Source organism: Microcebus murinus, chromosome 22 (genome assembly GCF_040939455.1).
Source record: "Microcebus murinus isolate Inina chromosome 22, M.murinus_Inina_mat1.0, whole genome shotgun sequence".
Taxonomy (NCBI): domain Eukaryota; kingdom Metazoa; phylum Chordata; class Mammalia; order Primates; family Cheirogaleidae; genus Microcebus; species Microcebus murinus.
Window position 1 is genome coordinate 24358759 of NC_134125.1, and position 21836 is coordinate 24380594.

General features: G+C 58.9%; 1 protein-coding gene across 1 annotated transcript in view; it reads right to left on the reverse strand.

Annotated features, from left to right (window-relative positions):
* Positions 1–8072: 8072 nt before the first annotated feature.
* The window catches only part of BCR (BCR activator of RhoGEF and GTPase), a 110111-nt gene continuing 96347 nt past the window's right edge, over positions 8073–21836 (reverse strand). The window contains exons 17-23 of the mRNA XM_012749288.3: positions 14002–14061; positions 13193–13302; positions 11872–12011; positions 10782–10916; positions 9925–10030; positions 9296–9458; positions 8073–8571 (exon numbers count right to left, since the gene is read on the reverse strand). Coding sequence (XP_012604742.3) covers positions 8482–8571; positions 9296–9458; positions 9925–10030; positions 10782–10916; positions 11872–12011; positions 13193–13302; positions 14002–14061 — 804 coding nt within the window. The 3' untranslated portion in view covers positions 8073–8481. The remainder of the gene's footprint in view (positions 8572–9295; positions 9459–9924; positions 10031–10781; positions 10917–11871; positions 12012–13192; positions 13303–14001; positions 14062–21836) is intronic.

Consider the following 21836-nt stretch of genomic DNA (forward strand, 5'->3'; position numbering starts at 1 on the left):
TCTCGTTTGACCCTTATTTAACGCACAAGGCTCAGAGAGCTGTTAGTGGTCCAAGAGGTAGAGCCACGTCTTAGCCTCTAAATTCTGTGCAGGAGATTCCAAACTGGGGACGTCGTCTTGCAGAGGAGCCTCCTGGGAATCCCACCTACATCAGAGCTAACAGGCTCACATCTCTTCAAGAATCATCTTTGGGACCCAACAGCTCACTTTTAAAAATTCTCCCTTTAAGGGTGGATTTAGGCCGGCCCCAGTGGCTCACACCTGTAATCCTAGCACTCTGGGAGGCCCAGGAGGGAGGATCACTTGAGCTCAGGAGTTCTAGACCAGTCTGAGCAAGAGCAAGACCCTGTCTCTACTAAAAATAGAAAAAATTAGCCTGGCATGGTGGCGCATGCCTGTAGTTCCAGCTACTCGGGAGGCTGAGGCAGGAGGATCGCTTGAGCCCAGGAGTTTGAGGTTGCTGTGAGCTAGGCTGACGCCACGGCACTCTAGCCTGGGCAACAGAGTGAGCCTGTCTCAAAAAAAATGGAGGGGAGGGGGTTTAGTTGAGGGCAAATTTTGAGCAAATGGGTAAAAAGTAGGGATGATTTTTATTTGTAAAATTTCTATTTTTTGGAGACAGGGTCTGGCTCTGTTACCCAGGCAGGAGTGGGACGGTATGATCACAGAGGCTCACTCCAGCCTCAAACTCCTGGCCTCAAGCAATCCTCCTGTCTCAGATACCAGTGTGCTGGGATGACAGGTATGAGCCACCGCACCCAGCCAGGGTAAAGTTTTGAACCCAAAGCTCAGCTATACATAAATGATGCTATGTTTATAGGAAAACCTGGGGCACTTCAGGGTTTTAGAAAGATCTGGAGGAAAGAAACACAAGCCCGTTGAGAAAACCACCCTGGGGAGGAAGTAATCTTAAATTGTCACCAGGCCTTGCCTGTCACAGCAGCCAGGGCAGGAGAAGGGACCAGGGCGAGGGAGAGGTACCTACGTCAGAGATGTCAGGGCTGGAGCCACTGTCCGCCAGGCCACTCCGGGCCTTGGGCTGCCAGCCAGAGCCAGGCCGACCTGGGCATGGAGCAAATGGGCAGCAAGAGGCAAGACCCCCAGGCAGGCAGGGGCCCTCCCAGGAGCTTGGTGGAGAAGGAGGAGGCCCAAGGGCCATAGCTAAGGGGCCTGGAGGGGTCAGCAAGGGGCGTTCCTGCCTCTTTTCCTCCCTCCCGAAAGCTACAAGGAGAGTGCTCATGGGCAGAGGCGGTGGGCTCGAGCCGGGGAGGGACCCCCCTTGCAGGGTCTCTGCCTGGCCGGTGGGTGGAATTAGGAGCTTCAGGGTGGCTGTGAATTGGAAGAGATTGGCATGGTCCACAGGAAGGCGAGGCCACGTGGGGTGTGTCTGTCCCAGGGGCTCCCTGCTGTAGCCCTGGCCGAGGGCAGCGACAGCCCCCTGCTCTCTGTGTGGTAAGTCGACATCCTGGGCCCCCTCCGAGGGGGTCACAAACACGGAACAGCACGGGCGGGTTCCATGTCAAGGGCTCAGAAGTCACTGTGTAAGTCACCTCCCGCTGCCGGGACAAAATGCCACAGCTTGGCTTGGACAGCAGACACTTACTCTCCACAGTCGTGGAGGCCAGAAGGTGCTGTCGGAGTTGGTTTCTCCTGAGGCCCCTCTTCCTGGCTGGCAGATGCCTCCTCCTTGCTGTGTCCTTAGGTGGCCTTTTTCCTGTGCACATGCAGAGAGGGCGCCCCCTGGTGTCTCTTCTCGTAAGCACACCAGTCCTGTTGGATTAGGGCCCTACCCTCAATGACCTCATCCTGAATTACCGCCTTAAAGACCCGCGTCCAACTACACCGACCTGGGGGGTTAGGGGTCATGCAGGAACCGGGGTGGGGGCACAGTTCAGTCATCGTAGCCACAGAATCATTTCCAGGTAGAGCCTGGGAAATGCCAAGGAGGTCAGGAAGGAGTGAGGACAGAGCGCGGGCAATGCCAGTGGGCAGCAGTGGGACTGGCCACGACCCCATGGCCCCAGTGTGGCTTGGCCAGGAGGAGGCCTGGCTGGGTGGAGGCCAGGGAACAGCTTGCTGGGGTGGACAGGGCTCCTGTGGCCTGCACCCCCCGACTGGGAGCCCAGGAGTCTTTTCCTGGCCCAGATGAAAGAGGCCTGCTTGGGAAACGTGGCTCACAGTGTCTGTCTAATGGAGAACACGGACAGAGATCACAGATGCCTCGGCTTGTTCCAAATAACTTTCTTTTTCTTTTTATTTATTTATTTAATTTCGGCATATTATGAGGGTACAGATTTTAAGGTTTCAATAAATGCCCATTTCCCCCCTCTCCCCCCCCCAAATAACTTTCTTTTTCTTTTTTTGAGACAGGGTCTCACTCTGTTGCTCAGGCTGGAGTGCAGCGGCACAATCATGGTTCACTGCAGCCTTGAACTCCTAGGCTCAAGCAATCCTGCCACGGCCTCCCAAGTAGCTGGGATGACAGGCACATGCCACCACACCTGGCTAATTTTTCTTATTTTTTTTGGTAGAGATGGGTCTTGCTATGTTGCCCAGGCTGGTCCCGAACTCCTCAAGCAATCCTCTCTCCTTGGCCTCCCAAAGTGCTGGGATTATAGGTGTGAGCCACTTACACCCAGCCCCAAATAACTTGTTTTTTTTTTTTTTTTTTTTTTTGAGACAGTGTCTCACTTTGTTGCCTGCGCTAGAGTGCCGTGGCGTCAGCCTAGCTCACAGCAACCTCAAACTCCTGGGCTCAAGCAATACTCCTGCCTCAGCCCCCCAAGTAGCTGGGACTACAGGCATGTGCCACCATGCCCGGCTAATTTTTTTTATATATATATTTTTTAGTTGGCCAATTAATTTCTATTTTATTTTTAGTAGAGATGGGGTCTCACTCTTGCTCAGGATGGTTTTGAACTCCTGAGCTCAAATGATCTGCCCACCTCGGCCTCCCAGAGTGCTAGGATTACCGGCGTGAGCCACCACGCCCCCAGATAACTTCTGATCGCCCCCTCCTCTCCGAGATTTTAAATACTTTCCTCAGAAAATAGAAGAAACAGCATCAATTCCCCTTTCTCCATTGTCTCTCCCTGCATCAGGCCCCATTTTGCCCCAGAGCCCAGTGGCAGGGCTGGGAGGTTGGGCTGGCCGGGCACTGGGCAGCCACAGATGGGACCAGGGACAGTGGCGCCCAGCAAGGCAACACTCTCTGCCTCATTAAAATTGCAGCTTTGGGCCGGGCCCGGTGGCTCACACCTGTAATCCCAGCACTCTGGGAGGCCGAGGCGGGCGGATTGCTCTAGGTCAGGAGTTCAAAACCAGCCTGAGCAAGAGTGAGACCTCGTCTCTACTATAAATAGAAAGAAATTAATTGGCCAACTAATATATATATAGAAAAAATTAGCCGGGCATGGTAGCACATGCCTGTAGTCCCAGCTACTCAGGAGGCTGAGGCAGCAGGATTGCTTGAGCCCAGGAGTTTGAGGTTGCTGTGAGCCAGGCTGATGCCACGGTACTCACTCTAGCCTGGGCAACAAAGTGAGACTCTGTCTCAAAAAAAAAAATAAATTAAAAAAAAAAATTGCAGCTATGTGTAAACGAGCAGTCATAGCACCTGCTGCCCTCTGGGTAGCCCCAGGAGCCATGAGGTCTGGAGGCCACCTGTCCAAGGTCACCTAAACCTTGAGGGAGTCCCTGAGGCTGAGATGGCTTTTCCTGAGCCTTGGGCCATCCTGGTGACTTCTCTTCCAGTGGCTGCTTAGCCGGCAGCTACTCAGGAACCTGAACCTGTTTGGGCTGCAGCCCTCAGGGCCCCCTCTAACACCTGAATGTCACATCCTCACTGGCTCCAGTTTTGACAGTGACTGGAAAGGCCCTGCCCAGTCTGCCCACAGGAGGGGAAAATAGTTGTTGTGTGGACTGAGCCTTGGAAGGGCTGGGATGCCTGGGTCCCCCTGTTCTAGTTGTTGAACTGGCCATAGAAAAGCTGTGAGATGGCCTTCCCTGGGACACATGGCTGTGTGATGTCCCGGTTTGGGAGCTTGCGGAAGAGCAGCCCTGGTTGCCCACGGCTCTTGGTCTTTCCAAGCTGGTGGCAGGCGAGAGATGCAGCGGGGTCCTGTCCTTCAGGAAACCGTTTACCTGTGTGCCTGTCTAGTCACGGCCCCGCCGGCCTCTCCGTACCGGGAGAGCCGGGTGATGCAGGGCTCTGCCGGGCAGCTGACCACCGCCGGCAGCCATCCCTCCCCCGCTCCCTAGGCCGGCTGGGTGCTGCTGCCCGCCCCAGCCCCGGCTCTGGCAGCTCCCCTCACCCACAAGTGACCCATGGCAGCTGCTCCATTTGGGCCTCAACACTGAGCGTCTGTCACCCTCACTTTTTCTGTTTATCTTTCTGGAACTTCTTGCAACAGCCCATCATGGTTGGTCCTTTTAATGCAATCAGGGCATTCTGTTGGGGGTGAGTATAAAAGTCCTTCTAGATTTCTACATGAAATCCTGCCTTCTCTTTATTCAGACAGGGCATGATGCCAGGAGGTCCCGGCCATGTGCCCGTGTCCTGGCCAAGGCTGGTGGGAGAGGTCCAGCCCCACGTCACCCAGCATAAAGGGACTGAGCTTGGGGCAGGAGGGGTTAAGGCCCTGGGATCTCGGCCTTTGCCCATGGATCAGCTCTGGGACACTGAGTGAGGGGATTCATTGTGTGCCTCGATTTCCCTATCTATCAAGTAAAGGGATTGGACTAGGCGGCTTCTTCGCAGTGTCATGGTCTCAGATTTGGGTGGCAATGCATGGCCCTGCTCCCTGGGCCGTGCCAGGGGGCCTGGGCTCCCCACTGTCAGCTCTTGCCCAAAACATCAACTCCTGGTGAGAGACCTGTCATAGGGCCCTGTGCCCAGGAAGGTAGGGAGGGAGAGTGCGGTCACCTTTTAGGGCTGGACACTGAGAGTGGGGCCGGTGGCAGCCCTTTCCTCACTGGCAGACGTCAGACTGGGCAAAACAGCGTGTCGTCCATGCAGCTCCTCCAGCGGGGGCAGCACCCACTGCCAACCCCGAGGGGCTTAGGGGGCTTTGAGGCCTCGGAGAACCCGAGGGTGGAGGCACTTCCCATTGCTGAGTCCTAGGTTAGCCGAGGGCCAGTGAAGGGCGACCCTGAGCTCAGGGCTGCTGTCATGGGCTCTGTCTCTCCCCAGCCTCCACTGTCAGTGACCTGGCCTTGGCTATAGTGACGCTCCATGGGCAGTGGTGTTTACAGGCTAGCTGAGAAGGGTCACACTGCAAATAGGAGATCATGCGACAAGCCCCCGTCACCCCTGAGAGAGCTGACCAGGCGGCTCATGAGAACTACCTCCTGGGAGTTCAAGGAGGACTTGGGGCTCACCCACCCTTCGGCCACTGGCCACTTGCACTCTGTTAGGTGAGCCTTGCTCCCCTGTGGGGCCTCAGAGTGACGGCTGATGCAGGCACTGCTGAAGGTTGAATGGATGTGGCCTGGCTGTCCCAGAGCCACACTCAAGGGAGGACCCACGTCGCACGCCCATCCCCACCGCAGGGGCAGCTCCCCTGTAGGCTGGGTGGCTTCTGTGGTCAAGGCCAGGGGCAGAGCAGAATGCCATGTCCGGTAGAAAGGCCAGACCTGGCTGCATCACCAAACCCAGGTCTGAGCAGAAAGCCCCAAAGACCAGGGGGCTCACGCCAGAGCAGCAGCTGCAGGTAAGAGGCACAGCGCAGGCTGTGCGTGGCTGGAGCCCTCCCTTCCCCTGGGCCCAGCATGGCCAAGGAGCACCGGCCGGCCTGCCCCTCTGCTCTCTCTCCCTCCTCTCAGCAAGGCCGTGGGCCCCGCCCAGACCAGCCACCCTGCACTTGGTGGAGTTGCTGCTGCTGTTCCGTGTCCTGAGGCTGCTCGGCTGGCACCTGTCTGTGGCACCTAGACCCCACCGGGCCTGGCTCCTCCACAGCAAGGCCTCTTGGGCTCCCGGCCCTGTCACTGCGCTCCCCACCCCACCAGCTCAGGGCTTCTTCCCAGCGGCGCCCATCCTGGTTTTTCTTTTCAATCCAGAAATCACCACTAATGCAAGTAGTCTCAGGTAACTTTAATGAAATTGTCAGCAGTCCTTTCCCCATGGTGGTCCGTAGACAGCCGAGCTCAAAAGCAGGATCGCAGCTGCTAGAACAGCCACGCACCAAGGGGAGGGCACCCAGCTCGCTGCTCCCGAACCGGGGCCCGGGCAAGAAAGCATCACTTCTAGCTCCAGAGTCCCGCAGCCACGCCTTGGGCTCACCGGGCTCTAGGCCTCTGCCCACTCTGCAGGGGGACAGCCGAGTCCCCCTCCTGGAGGACACTGCGTTCTCTGGCCCTGAGCTGGCTTTGCCACCCACAGGCCTGCGAGGCCGGAGACGGGTGACAGGCAGCCCTAGATCCAAGGCGGCCATCACTACGTGGTGCGGCGGCGAGGGGCGCTTTTACAACTACACAGAAAAGAGCGGTCATCCCACCATTAAACAACACACATCCTGCATAAATAAAAAGTGAAAAGGGGAAGGAGGTTGGGGAGGGCAGGAAAGTTGGCACAGACATTGATAATATTGCTTTCCAGTTTCAAGGCGACAGATGCAAATCATGAAACACCGAAAGAGACAGAAACAAGGGCAGGATTTGGCTTTTCTAAGCAAAACGTGCTCCCCTTGCAGGGCTGGAGGGATGGACAGAGAAGGGAAGCCAGGCCGGAGGAGCCCACTGGGCCTGGATGTGCAGAGGGCAGAGGCTCCCACCCTTTGCCCTCACCGCCCAGGAGGGCGGCACTGCTCTGAGATGGTGGCTCTGCTCTCCTGAGAAAAAGCATGAAATCAGCACGCACAGATGTAAAGCTGTCAAGTGGCTTTGTCTTCCATTCCCTGACTTGGGGGGAGGCACGTGGCCCCCAGTTGTCATGCTCTTCCACGTGCTAGGCTGGGTGGAGCTGCCCATTGATGCATGCGTGAGCCCCCAACACCGCAGCTCGGGAAGGATCCAGGGATGCTGGGTACTGGCGCTGTCACCAAACAACCTCCACACGCTTTCCTGAGTTCAGCCACGCGTCCCTCTCAGCTCAGCTACATCCTCTCCTGCAAGACCAGCGTGGGGAACTCTGCTCTGCTGAGAGCCGTTTCCTTCTTCTTTCTCCCGCCCCCCCCCCCCTTTATAAAAAAGTGATGCAAATGTCCATGGGTTTGTTGCTTCAAAATACTTGGCGGCCTTCCTGGTTCTCTTTTGTCTAAGCTGGGTGGTCAGGAGGGACTGCAGATTGCGCCCTGGCTCTCACGCGGGGGAGGGGGGGTGTCGCTCAGCCTGCCCTGGGGCGGGAGCCCCCCCACCCCTGTGCAGGCCTGTTCCTGACCCCCCACGTTTCTGATGCTCTGGAGGCTTCAGAAACGACTCCTGGCGCAGAGGAAGACGAAATGCTGCTGGGACGCGGACTGTCCGCGGAGTACATTCTAATGTTAGGTATCTGAATCTGTTAGGAAAAAAATTAGAAACTATGTATATAAAACTTAAAAATATTCAAGTATCAAAAGGCTATTTCAGATCAAAGTTTTTAAAACAAGCTGTCAGCAAGCTGCCGCTGCCGCCCAGAGGAGACTCTTGCAAAAGAGTCCGTTCAGCAGAGGGCAGGAAAGGAAGATCTGTGGGCGCCTGGGGAGGGCAGGGCCTTGGGGGCAGAGGGAGGCCAGAGGAGTCAAGGCCCTTTGAAGCCAAAAGGCAGAGCGCAGCCTGCGGTCCGTCCGAGTTGGTGGCTGCAGTCGCTGTCCCTGGACAACAGACATAAAGTGCGCAGCCCAGGCCTCCCTCCCCGCGGAGCCCCCGCATGGAGCCGCCTCTGCGAACACACAGCAACAGAGCAACAGGAAGAGCCAGCGGCAGACCCAGTTCTGCACAGAAATCCTTCTAGAAAGAAAAGAAGCAAGCAGTGAATGGAGTCAGAGCACTGTACAGTGTTGACTTAGCTTCTCCAACCCTGTTATAAACGGAGTCGGGTCTCCAGGTGAGGGGAGAGGACGACCCCCACCCACACAGGGACGGCTGTGGCCCCCACGGCATGAAGCAGCAGCAGCGTTTATTCAAGACACAACAGGGAGGGAATCTGGTTGTGCTCCCTTCTCCCCAGAGAGGGTGCATCTTGACAAGTGATCCAGTAGAAATCTCTTAAACTCTGATAAGTCCATAAAAATCACTCTCAACCCGGAGCCCCAGGGCCTGCCCCCGTGCCGAGACGCGTTGGCCTGGGGCGCCCTCTGGTGGCAGTGTGGAAAGCCAGTCTGAGGCCAGCCCTGGGATCTGCCCAGGCCACTTCTGCTTTGGGTAGCTGTCTCTTGGCAGATGCCCCACCTGTTGGGGGAGGCCCAGTTACACCTCAAGAAGGTTCGGTTCCTGCTTGACGGAGGGCCTGTTTCACCAGAGGTTTCCAGGCTGTTCTGCCAGCCTCTTGGAGGTGGAGTTGGGCCTTTAGACTTCGGTGGAGAACAAGATGCTCTGTCTCTTGCTGTCTGGGGCGGGGATGGTCTCTAGTTGCAGGAAGTACAGCAGCACCTGGACCTGCCCGGGAAGAGGAGAGCGGCTCAGAGGGCTGCTCACAGCTGCAGGGGGCACGTCTTCTGTGCCCAAGTCCAGCTGGAGGTGCTGAGGGCCCCTGCTGGTGACATGAGTCCCTACAGGAGATCCTGCAGTGGGGAGGGATCCCCATGAGGCATGACTTGGGGCTGTTTTTTTTTTTTTTCTGAGACAGAGTCTCACTTTGTTGCCCAGGCTAGAGTGAGTGCCATGGCGTCAGCCTAGCTCACAGCAACCTCTAACTCCTGGCTCAAGCAATCCTCCTGCCTCAGCCTCCCAGCCAAGTAGCTGGGACTACAGGCACGCGCCACCATGCCCGGCTAATTTTTTGTATATATATTAGTTGGCCAATTAATTTCTTTCCATTTATAGTAGAGACGGGGGTCTCGCTCTTGCTCAGGCTGGTTTCGAACTCCTGACCTCGAGCAATCCGCCTGCCTCGGCCTCCCAGAGAGCTAGGATTATAGGCGTGAGCCACCGCGCCCGGCCTGACTTGGGGCTGTTTTAAGCCCCAGGCCAGGGGCTCCAGCAGGACCTCCAGCAGGCCTGGGCCTTCCCCACCCTCCCAGCCACGTGGGCCTAGGCAAGTCCCTTTCTCCGCCGCGGTCCTATACTGTGCAGGTGGGAAGACTGGCAGGGCTGGGGGGTGGCAGGCAGAGGCCACCTCTGTCAGGCCAGCGTGGCATGGGCTAGAGCCTGTCTCCTGTACCTGGGACATGACCTCCAGGGACCAACTGTCGGTCATGGTGATGGGCTGGCTGGGGTTGGCAGGGAGCTTGCTCTCCTTCTCTGAGGGCCGCAGCAACGTGGGGCCGAAGACCGTGGCCAGGTTGTGCAGGGACATCTTGTTCACTGCCTCCTTTTCTGCCACCCTGCAGGGGCCGAAGCAGAGGGTGCTGTTTCAGCACCACCTCTGGGGCAGAGGCAGAGGGGCCGGGCTGCCCTGGAGTCCTCAGGGAACGTGGCAGCAGGCTCCACAGCACAGCCACCCGGGGAGGGATGGGCCTCGACGCTGGCTGTGCCTGGTGGAGCAGGCTCCACCCCAGTTCTTCTGGTCCTGGGGCCTCAAGGCTGGCAGGCACCGGTCAGCTCCGAGCCATGAGCTGGGGTGGGCGCGGGAGGGGAGTCCAGCACTGCTGTCCCTGGTGAAGCCCCTGCTCTTTGCTTAAGGCCACTATGCAGGGGAAGGAGGGTGGCAGACGGGGCAGGGAGGGGGTGACTACAGACAGGGATGGGGAGAAAAGGCCCTGGGTGCTGGGGAGTCTGGCTGGGGCCAGCGAGGCACCCTGCTGCCTGGGGTCTTGGAGCCCCAGGCCCCTGCGGAAGAGCCACGGCTACCTTTTCAGATGGTCCAGAAGGAAGAGGAAGGTGACCAGGTTGGCCTCTGGCAGGGACAGCAGCAGGTTGAGCATGCAGCTCTCCTTTGCAACGGGGTCTGAAAGAGCTGCAGAGGGTGGGGCTTACTCCTCAGAGTTGCTGCAACGGGCCGAAGGCCTCCCCGGGGCAGCTAGACAGAGCAGCCGGCACTCGCCACGGCGCCAGCCCATCTAAGCCTGTCACTGTCCCCACTCACACAGCAGTCCGGCCCCCCGAGGGGAACACGTAAGGGTGCCTGTGTGGGGTGAGCTGTGTGAGTGCCTTTGCTCTCAGAGGGGTGAACGGCACCTGGGGACCAGCAGCAGGAGCAGCCGCGAGAGTGGCCGCTGGCGGGCAGAGCCTCAGGGCTCTGAGGCTCTGCCAATTCCTTCCTCTGCCAATGTCCTCAGGGCTGGCTCAGCCAATTCCTTCCACCACCTCGGAAGAGCCCGGGGCAGGTGGAGAGAGGGGCGAGGAGGGGGGAGGGACTTGAGGAGCCCCAGGAGGCAGACTCGCCCTAAGGGAGACAGGGAGGCTGCAGCTGCCTCCTTACACCAGCACCCCCTTTGGACGTCACCCTCCAGGCTCACTTAAAGCTGGGCTGAGTTTGACACTACACTGGGATTAGAGCCACAGGCTTCACCCTCGCAGTCCTCTTGCGGGAGAGGGACAGCAGGCAGCCCCCTGGGGGTGGGCAAGGCCCTGTAGACAGCCAGCTCTCCGGGGCTAGGCTGGAACTCGGACCCGGCAGAGACGCACGGCCTGAGTTCCCACGCCCTGCCTTTGACAACGGCCTCCAAAGGTGGCAGCGGACAGGAGGGGAGGAGGGGAGAGCGCACCGATGCCCTCGGCGAAGCTGGGGTAGAACTCGTCGGTGAAGAGGGGCTCGGGCAGCTCGCGGAAGTAGAGCTTCAGCGTGCCGGCGATGGCGTTCACGTCCATCTCGCTCATCATCACCGATACGTCCTTGTTATCTGGAAAGAGCGTGGACAGGGGTCCTGAGCAGGGGCTTCTGCAGTCCCCACCTTGGCTAAAGTGCTGTCCTTGCCTTGCTGGCGGCTGTGGGTCCCTCCCCTTTGAGTGGCTCATCTTACTCCTCCCAAACATCTGTGTGCAGTTCTGCACCTGTGCAGGGCTGCCGGGGAGGCGTCTGCACCCCCACACCTCTTCCGTTTGGCTAGGAGCAGCCTGGTGGCAGAGCCAGATGCGCTGGCTGGGGATCAGGTGGCTCTGCCCTGTATGCAGTGACTGCCTGGTGCCAGTGTCTTCTGACAGTAGGAAGGTGTTCCAGTGTTTAAACTGGTGCCACTGGCCCTCTGTGCCACAGGCCTGGTCCACTGTCGTTGCCCAGAGGGAGCTGAAACTACAGCAGGGCCCACCCAGGGGTCCTGGTCAGGGCAGGTGGTGTGTGCCCCGTGGAAGGGTCTGCAGGCACGAAGTCCTGGTTCTGCCACCTGTCACTCCAAGGATGCTAGGCAAGGACCCGCTGGTGTCTTGGAGCCCTACCCTGCCATCTGGGGCAGCTCCCCCTCCCCCAGCATGTGAGGTTGGCGGGACGGAAGTGGAGACTCTGAGGCATCGCAGTGCCTTTTGCCCCCCGTATTCTCATGCTGGCCAGTGCTCAAACCACACTGACCCCTGACCTTCGGTACCTCTTGTCCACCCCCAAGACGGGCAGACCGAGGTCCCACCAAAATCCCTGGTCCGATCTAGCAAGCGGCACTTGGGGCTAGGATGGTTTCAGGACTGGCCTCTGCAGAAGCTCCTCCCACCACTCCTGTCTTCTCATTTTCTCAAATAATAAATCAGTAAGTGTAGAAAAGGCCCAGAGGACCGTATGACAGGACCGGGCCACGCAGGGCACGCTGAGAGTCTCAGTACGGACACCCCGCCCCCCCCGCCATCCCACACTGCCCGGGTGACACTCACTGACGTCGAAGGCCGCCTTCAGCGCCTGGATGTCCGTGGCCACCCCGGACACGCGGTAGATGCCCACCTCCTCCATGCCGCGGCGCTCGATCTCCTCCACACACTGGCGCACGATGTAGGGCACTTTGGACCTCTCTCTCCTGTGGGGGGAGGGGGCACCAGCCCCGCTCAGGCTGCAGCAGGCGGACCTGCCACCTGTCTGCACACCTGGAGGTGGGATGAGGATGGCGACGAGGGTGCCTGGGTTTGGGGCTGTGCACAGAAAGCCTTAAACACGTGCCCCCTACCTTCCTCGTGCTCACTAATCACCGCGTGGATCTCACCGGGGCTACCTAAGAGGCGAGGCAGCCCGACACCCTGCAAGTCACACCTGGCCTTTGGGGGAAGGTCTGGAGGCTTCTCTAAGAGAAGCTGGCCACAGGAAGGGCATTTAAAGGGTCCCAGGTCTTGGGATGACAAGTGGCCACACGACATCCTGGATGGCAGCCCCGGTCCTGGCCCTGCACCCGCTTGCTGTGCAAGAGGCAACCCCTGGCCGCCCCATCCCGGGCCCTCCACACACATGTGCTTAGTGCACGAGTCCGCAGAGCTGCCTGCGATTCTACGGCTTTCCTTCAATCCCTCCGTGTGGGACCCTGGACTGAGAATACTTCGAAGATAGAAGACAATGCTGTTTGAGGCCTTAACTTTAGTTGTGTTTTGCAACTGGATTTAGGGGCACCTCAAATCTCTTTCCCAAACCACCCTCACCGCCTGTGGTCATGTGGGGCAGCTGCCAACGAACGGGTCCTCTCTGCTGGCGCCTGGAGCCTGCCGGGAGGGGCCCGGGGTGCAGCTGGGGGCAGGGAGTGGTGTTTACACCCAAGCAGGTGTCCCAGGAATGACTGACGGAGTCCCCACCGGCCCCAACGACCAGCATCGTCAGGGGCTTGGCTCAATTCTATCCTGGGGGAGCAAGTGACTTCTGGGAGGAAGTGGCCTGTGTCCAAGAGAACTGCCGTCAAACAACACACAGGCTTCTCCTGGCAACTGACTTGGGACAAAGGAGCAGGGGTTACAATTCTTCAACAGGAACTTGGGACCATGACAGGTTCCAAGCAAGGGAAGAAAACCCGCACCGGGGCAGGTCCTGGAGCCGAGGGCAGGGAGGGCGAGGACTTGCGGAGCGTTCCCCAGTGAGCACAGCAGGCACTAGGTCCGGCTGGCCTCCCCCAGCGGCGGCCATGCAGGGAGAGGAGGGAACCACGCCTGCTCTCTCCTCCAGCAGCACACAGACAGACAGGTGCCCTTGGGACACGCACCCAAGCACCTCGCCACTCACTTGGTGACCACAGCGATCTTGACCCCGAAGACCCCCGTCTGTTTTCGGGAAGGCATTCTCTTCAAGCTGAACTCCCTGCTGGTGAACTTGACAGAGAGTTTCACCTCGATCTGCAGCGGGAAGAAGGGGCACAGCCCTCTCACCCTCCTGGTCCTCACGGCCCAAGGTCCCAGGGCCCGCCCCTCCCTCCGCCAGGGTAAGCGGGTCGCGGTCCCAGCGTGAGGAGGGGCTGCCCCTCGGCAAGAACCCGGTGAGGACAGGATGGTGTAAGGACCTGCTTCTGCAGAGTGTCCTCCTACAACCCCTGTTGCTGCTCTTTCTTTCTTAATAGTAATTAAAAAATTAAATGGAACAGAGAACAATATAACTAAAAGCCAAGAATTATCAATTGTTAACATTTTATCCTATCTGCTCAGGCCTTTTTTGGTGTGTGGTTATGTTTTTAAAGGTCTAAACCCTTTCTTGGATAGCTGAAGACGAAATCAGGGGTCTCTGTCTCTATAGGCAGCCTCAGAGCCTGGCTCGAGACCCGCCCGTCCTGGCGGTGCCAGGAGATCTCTGTGCAAGGAGGGAGTCTCAGGGCCTGGCCGAGGACTGTGCTCCAGCCACCAAATGGAAGCTTCCTTCCTGTGCACAGCGACCCTGCCATGCAGGGCCCATTCCCCTAGCCCTCCCACCCCCGAACAGCCAGAAACCGGCTCTCAGAGTCCAGCTCAGGCTTAGCTGCCTTCTGACCATTCCCGAGGGACCAGGGGCCGCCCTGACCTGCCGGGGGAGGCAGCCACCCAGAGAGCCCCGTGGGCACGTACCCCATTCATGGCGATGACGGTGCGTTGCCAGTCTCTGTCCTGCAGGACCTGGGGGTCCAACTGAAAGCGAAGACTCGTGATTAGCAGAGGCCTCGCTGAGCAGGAGCCAACACCGGCTACTTCTCCACGTGCATGTCGGCAGCAGAGCCCGACTGTGGCCAGCACCTCCATCCACAGGCCGAGAGTCCAGAGTAAGGAGAGAACCCGCTAGAGATCCCTGGAACCTCAGGGCGCCACGGCTCCCAGACCTCTGCTGCCTGGGGCCCTGCACCCTCCGTCTTCTCCAGGTGGGAGCTGAAGTCCAGCCACCAGCCTTTCTCTGTCCTGCTCCCTGTCGCCCCAGGGGCTAAACACACCCAGGGTGAGTGGCTGGTCTAGGACCCGAGATCAGCAGCAGCTTCCCAGGGGCAGGGCATCAGAGCTGCTGCGTGCATGGCGAATCGCAGGCACTGTTTTCGCTCCGAGCCCCACGGACTGGGTTGTGGCAGGACAAGCCTCTAGGCCAGGCCAGTACCAGAGTTTCAAGTCAGGCCCGGAAGGACCCAGAGCCAAGCCCTAAATCACGCAGCTGGTGAGGGGCCAGAAGGAAGCCCCTCTGTGACCTGCTAACACCTGCCCGCAGAGCACTGTCCCAGCAGCTGGGCCGCGGGAACTTGCTGTTCAGTGCCAGCCAAGCCCAGTCTGGCCTGCTACAAAGCACCCTGGCTTCATGGCAGAGCCACATGCCCCAACTGTGGAGGCTGTCTCCCCCTTTTTGGTGGGCACATGCTCTACACATCAGCGGTTCCCGCACGCAGCCGAGGCCACTTGCTGGGCTGGTGGATGGGCAGCACCTTGGGGGGTCTTGTTAAAAATACATCGAGATTTGCACAACTAGAAACCTCCCCAGGGGATTCTGGCAGGAAGCCACTGTCTGACACCGACCAGTGTGGCACGCGTCACATTGGGCCTTGTGTGTCCATCCCTCGCCTTGGAGCAGGGACCACACCTCGTGAGCACTCCTAGGCAGAGCCCCCCAAACTCCCTTTCGCTGAGCCCTCCTGGCTAACGTTTTCCAAGCGTCTGAAATGCACGGCCAGAATGACACAGAGAAGCAAAGGGTGGCAGGACATCGCCCTCCAGGGGCTGTGTAGCCACAAGTTCCCCTTCTGTGTCTGGCCCAGGTTTCTACAGCCACACTCTTGGCCGCAGGGACCCCAACCTGAGAAGCAGGGTCTGCGAGCAGGCAGCGGGCAGGCAAAACAGGGATCTCCCGAGTGGCACTTCCCCCAGAGGGAGCCCCAGGCAGAGGCAGCTTGGGAGGCCACAGGGCCCCTTCCCGGCTGGGACCGGCCGGGCGTGGAAGGAGGAGACGGGGGTGTGTCAGTGTGTCCCTGCTGCCCGTCACCCCCGACTCCTAACTCCCAGCTGCCCAAGGAAGGGGACAGTGTGCTTCCTCCTCTCAAGGAAAGGGAGAGCTCACCCCCACCACTGCGCGCTTTAAGGAAGGAAAGCCCAGAAGCAGGTTGGGCAGGAGACATCACTCCCAAGAAAGGCGACCACGGTGCCTCTCCCCTTGAAAACCCAGAACTGGCAAAAGCAGCCAACAAGCAGCCGGGAGTCCGGGGAGGCAGAGGGACAGAAAGAAGAGCCACCGGAGACATCTGGGTGGCAGAGACCTACCCCTCCCCGCCCCACCAGCCCACCCGGGAACCACGGCCCGCACGCCGGCCCACCTTGCCCTTGCACATCAGGTTTCGGACATGAGTCCACAGGGCAGTGCCACGAGCACACAGGTGCTTGTCGGCAGAGGCCCCCCGGCTCTGGCACGCCCGGCTGGGGCGGAAGTACCGAAGGAGGCCCTGCATGGCGGCGGGCGCCGAGTCCCGCATGCCGCAGAGGCAGAGAGGCTGGAGGAGGCTGGAAGGGAGCACGCTGAGGAGCGCCCAGCCTCCCCGGCCTTTTGACCAAGCTGAGAGGGAAGCCACGCCCGCGTCTGGCTGGCCAAGGTCAAAGTTTCCTGTTACCCCTGGGTTCCACTCTTTTGTCTGTGTATGGGAAACCCCCCGCCCCCTCGCGAACTGGTTACGGGAATTCCAACCTGTCGCTGTCTCCTCTAAAGCCCACAAAAGCTGAGCTTCCTTCTTGAATGGCTGGTTTCCTGCGGCCCGAGTTTGGGACGCTGAGTAAGGCGTGTGACGGGCCAGTCTGCCTTGCGCCGAGGTGCTCTGGAGGCCATCCCAGGGCCCGCGCCACTCCCAGCAGGAACCCAAATCCCACGCTCTGCCTCTGATGGACCAGGGCGGAGAGACCCCACACGGCCGCGCCCTCCCAGAGCAAGCTGGCTGAGCGGCCAGTGGCCCGACTCCGGCCCAGCCCTCCTTCACTTCCGGGCACTGGCGTCCAGCGCCCACCCTACTTGGCCCCGGCGTGCCCAGGCCAGCGCTCCACGGGGCCCCTCTGCAGCTCCCAGAGATAGAAAACGACGGGCTGTCGGCCATGAGACACCCAGCCCTCGGGCCGCCCCGGCTCCAGTGGGAAAGGCTGCCCCGAGGCTGGCACCACCCCAGAAAACAGAGCGGAAGCAGCACAAAGAACAGCCGGTGCCTGAAGCCCCGAGCACCGCTCAAGGCTGGCTGCTCTCTCGTGCAGTTATTTAAAGCACCAGAGAAGTAAACAAGCAAGGCTCAGGGTTTGGAAAAACAGATGATCGAGGGGGAAATGGCAATCAAGGGAAAAACTGAAGCAGTCCGGATGTGTCCGGGTCGCCAGGGCTTGGTGAGGAATGTGCCTGCTGCTCCGACAGGGCCAGTGGCCTTGGGGGGTGGTCTGGGCGTCTACTCATCTCCCTGAGGGTGGGCCGTGGTAGGGGCCTTGGAGGATCGACTGAAGTCGGGGGCCTGGTGGACGGGGCCTGGAGGTCCACCTAGAAAAGTGTCCCGCACGTGCATCCCAGAGAGACCAAGCCCAACTGGGACAGGCGTTGAGCACAGCCGAGGTGTCAGTGACCTCACGCGCGACGGTTTGCGGAGGACCGAGCGCTGCCTTGCTCGCTCTCTGGTCGGTAGGGCCAGCTGAGTCGCCGATGGACGGCCGCTGGGCATCCTTGCGCCCACTCCTGGCTGGCGTGGAGGGGTTTGACTACATTGCCCAAAGGAGGAAATGCTTGTTTCCTCTCTCGCCTCCCTGTAGACAACAGCTTCCTCCATGTCCACGTCACCCCCTGGAGGGGCGGCCGGGTGTCCTCCGCTGCTCCGTCTGCGCTCTGTGCCTCCGCACTGCGTCCTACCTCCGGGGGTGGGTCTTCCCAGAACAGCAGAGAACCCCTGTGGCCCTCACTGTGGTCTTTCATCACGGTCTGGTCTCTTGACCTTTTTTTTTAAGACGGAGTCTAGGGCCGGGCGCGGTGGCTCACGCCTGTAATCCTAGCACTCTGAGAGGCCAAAGCGGGCGCATTGCTTGAGGTCAGGAGTTTGAAACCAGCCTGTGCAAGAGCGAGACCCTGTCTGTACTGAAAATAGAAATTAATTGGCCAACTAAAAACATAGAAAAAATTAGCCGGGCATGTGTAGCTACCCGGGAGGCTGAGGCAGGAGGATCGCTTGAGCCCAGGAGTTTGAGGTTGCTGTGAGCTAGGCTGATGCTATGGCACTCTAGCCCAGGCAACAGAGGTAGATTCTGTCTCAAAAAAAAAAAAAAAAAAAGAGTCTAGCTATGCTGCCCAGGCTGGAGTGCAGTGGCACAATCACAGCTCACTGCAACCTTGAACTCCTGGCCCAAGCTATCCCCCGACCCCAGTAGCTGGGACTATAGGTCTGCGCCAAGCTTGTCCCGTCTTTAAGTCTTTGCTGCTCCTCTCTGCTCCCAACCAGTCTCCAGCATCACGTAGAGATGGAGGAGCACGCCCTCTCGTGACACACCACAGCCAGTCTGGCGAGGGCGTGGCGAGCAGCACTGGCACGGCCGCTGCGATGCACACGGGGCAGCCGCTCTGAAGAAATGGCAGCTTACTGCACAAGCCAGCAATCGCGCTGGGTGTCTACCCCAGCAGAATGAAAACATACGCCCACACAAACAAAGCCTGGTGCCAGGCACATGTTCACAGCTGCATCAGCCGTAACAGCCCTGAACTGGAAACAACCCAAATGCCTGTCAACTGGCAAAGGGAGAAACAAGAATGTGACATATGCATGCAATGGAGTATTATACAGCCATGAAAAGGAACAAAGTACTGACAATGCTACAGTGTGGATGACCCTCAAAAATACTGTGCAAAGTGGAAGAAATCAGTAAAAAGATTAGTCTGGTAGGATTCTATCTTTACAGAATGTGAAGAATGGGCAAACCTCCGGAGACAAAAAGCAGATCAGCCTGGGTCTTGGAGTAGGAAGGAGCAGTTATACATGGGAAAGAGGAAATTGTTTTGGGGTGTCGGAAATATTCTAAACTCGACTGCTGGTAAACTTTGTACAGCTCCGTGAATTTACTAAGAAAGTATTCAACTTTACACTTAAAATGGATGCATTTTATGCCGTGCAAGTTAAAGCAGAAAAGATGCAGGGCCCAAGCCCGGCCGCGACAGAGCTCGGGGGCGCGAGTGGCCGCTCTCCGCTGTGCCAGGGCAGGGGCACGCTTCCCCGGGACAGACCCCAGGGAATCTGTGCAGGAGGGATCTGCTCGTGTGTTTACGTTCTCGTGGCGTTTACGGCTTAAAATCTTTCCCGAATGTTAGCTAGAAATAAACATCACTCATTTTGTGTTCCTGGTGCAAGAGACGCGCTGGGGCCCGCCCGCCAAGTCTGAGTTGGGGGCTGTGTGGGTTTCTCCCCACTGTGTCTCTGTGGCAGGAGCCGTGCATGTCTCCTTCGCCTCAGAACCAGGCGCGAGACCAGGCCCAGTGAGCGGCCGCGTGGACAGGACGCGCCCGGCCCTGAGCCGGGCCTCGCAACGCAGGCAGGGCCCGCCGGCGCCTTCATGCCAATAGCCGCACCTGCCTGGCCCGCCCACCCAGCCGCAAACCACACCCTCTCCCCGCCTGGCGGGTCTCGCTTTGGCACCTGATGTCCGCCTCCCTGCTAGAGCGCAGGCTCTGTCCGCTTCGCTCTCCGCGGCGCCTCCGTATCCAGACATGCCTGAGACGCAGATCAGGCTGAGCGCGGCGACGCACGCCTGTCACCTCAGCACTCTGGAAGGCTGAGGTGGGAGGATCGCCTGAGGCCAGGAGTTCTAGACCAGCCTCTACAAAAAATTTTTAAAGTTTAGCCAGGCGTGGTGGTGGCACACACCCGTAGTCCCAGCTACTTGGGAGGCTGAGGTGGAAGGATTGCTTGAGCCCAGGAGTTTGAGGCTCTAGTGAACTATGACTGTTTCACTGCACTCCAGCCTGGGAGACACAGTGAGACCCTGTCTCTTAAAAAAAAAAAAAAAAAAAAAAGACTTCTGGGCTGGGCGCCGTGGCTCACGCCTGTGCCTGTAATCCTAGCACTCTGGAAGGCCGAGGAGGGCAGATCGGTCAAGGTCAGGAGTTCAAAACCAGCCTGAGCAAGAGCGAGACCCTGTCTCTACTAAAAAGATAAAGAAATTAATTGGCCAGCTAAAAATATATAGAAAAAAAATTAGCTGGGCATGGTGGCGCATGCCTGTAGTCCCAGCTACTCGGGAGGCTGAGGCAGGAGGCTCGCTTGAGCCCAGGAGTTTGAGGTTACTGTGAGCTAGGCTGACGCCACGGCACTCACTCTAGCCTGGGCAACAGAGCAAGACTCTGTCTCAAAACAAAATACATCTGTAAGTTATTTAATACACATAGTAAGCTGTGTATTGCTACAAAGTGAGCATTAGTCAGATGCACGGGGAACTGCCTTGAGCCAGGCACCTGTCTGACCTCTTACAGGTGAAAGTGCTGACGCTCTGAGGAGGGGCTGGGGCTGGGGGAGCCCAATGCGGGGCAGAGTGCGCCCTCTGGTGGCTGGGGCTTGCACCAGGGGCGGGGAGCGACTGCTGACTTAGGGCTCCGACATCTGTCCCTGCACTCTGTGGGCAGTTTTAACATTTTAAAAGTTGCAGTAAAATATACATAAGAAATTTATCACTGTCACCAAGTCTGAGGGCACAGTTCCGTGGCATTAAGCACACTCACACTGCTGTGACCATCACCGCCAGCCATCTCCAGAATGTTCTCATCGTCCCGAATGGAAACTCTAATCCAGTGGACAGCAGCCCAGCCCCGTCCCCCTGCCCCAGCCCCTGCGACCTCTAATCTCTGTCCCTATGAATTCGACCACTTTAAATCCCTCACAGAAGTGAACTCACATAGTATTTGTCTCTTGACTGGCTTCTGTCACCGGGCAGAATCTGTGTTGTAGCGTGTGTCAGAATGTCCTTCCTTTTGAAGGCCGAGCAATATTCTGCCACCTTCCGATTATCCGCTCTCCGGCTGACGGGCACCCAGGCCGGCAGGGTCAGCGCTGCTGTGCACACTGTGCACCCTCCCACCTGGCGTCACCTCAGAATGTCACATGGCTGCTGCCAGCACTTCTGTGAGCTCTTGGGGCATAACTGCCCGGAGCAGGAGGTCCCGCAGGGAGCCTGCCGAAAGTCGGTGGGCCTCCCCTCCAGGTGGCGGGTGGAGAGCGGCTGCAGGGCTCCCCTAGGAGGGGTCCGACGGCTTGTGTCTGGCCAGGTCCCCACGAAACCGGGCTGGCAGAGACGTCTGGGAAAGCCCACTCTGCCAGCCCGAGTGCAGCTTTGGATACAGCCAAGACCACGCCAGAGGCCCTTGCCCAAATCGCACCCCCACAGCTCACGTGAAACACCAACAGCAATGACAAAACCCAGCTCTGATGCCCGAGCGGGGATGCAGCCGGAGCCCAGCAAGACGTGTGACACAACAGGTCGGGAGAGGACAGTGCACATGGGAGCCACGGCAGAGGACACAACTCTATGGCTCGGGACAAAGTTACCCCTAAGGAGAAGAAACAGGGCTAAGGAGATTTAGCAACCTGGAGAATTTGCAAATGGAGCAGAGAAAGAAACAACAGCCAGCCCAGGATGTGCTAGGGCCCTCGGACCTGTCCTGGTCCCCGGCGCGCCGGGCGGCGGGCTGCAGACGGAACTGCTCTGCCAGCCCTCCAGCCATGCTGCGCCCTGTGCATTCCCGCTGCTCCTGCGCCCTGCTGGGCTTGACGCACAGGTGTCAATGCCTAAAGCTCAAACATCCCTCCCTGAAGACCAGACTCGGTGTTCTCCCGGGGATGGCTTCTCTGTCTTTTGACCTCACCCTCCAAACAGTCATGCCATTCACGCCACCAGCTGCCCCTGGGGCGGGGCTGGCCCGGCTCTCAGCACACCTGCAGCTTCCTTCCTTTGGGCAATCCCTGCTCTGGGTCACAAAGCCTGGGGACAGAGGGCTTTCTTGTTCTTGGGGCCCCAGGGGCATGGCCTGCAGGAGGACCCCATCACTGGGGCAGCACAGCAGGATCTCGGTGTCTGAGGACAGACGGGGACCGCCTCGCTTGCCCAGACGGCTGGGGCTCGGGGCTCGCTCAGAAAGGCCCCGCCTGAGTCCTCTGTAGCTGCCCACAGGTGGGGGCTCAGAGCCCTGCTGCTGGTGACTCTCTCCGGGACAGCAGGCACCCCAAGGCTGCGTCCCTGCCGTGTGTCGCTCCTCTGCCTTTCTGGCCTGTGCTAGAAGGGGCGTGGGGACCCAGCAACCCATCCGGGACGCTCATCTGAAGAGCAGGAGCTGAAATCTAAGACTCAGGCAGGTGGCTCCCGAACCCAGTGCTCACGGGCACCAGGTAGAAAAGTGAAAACCAGACGGAGCCAAGACCTCGATCCCAGAATGTTCTGACTCCTCC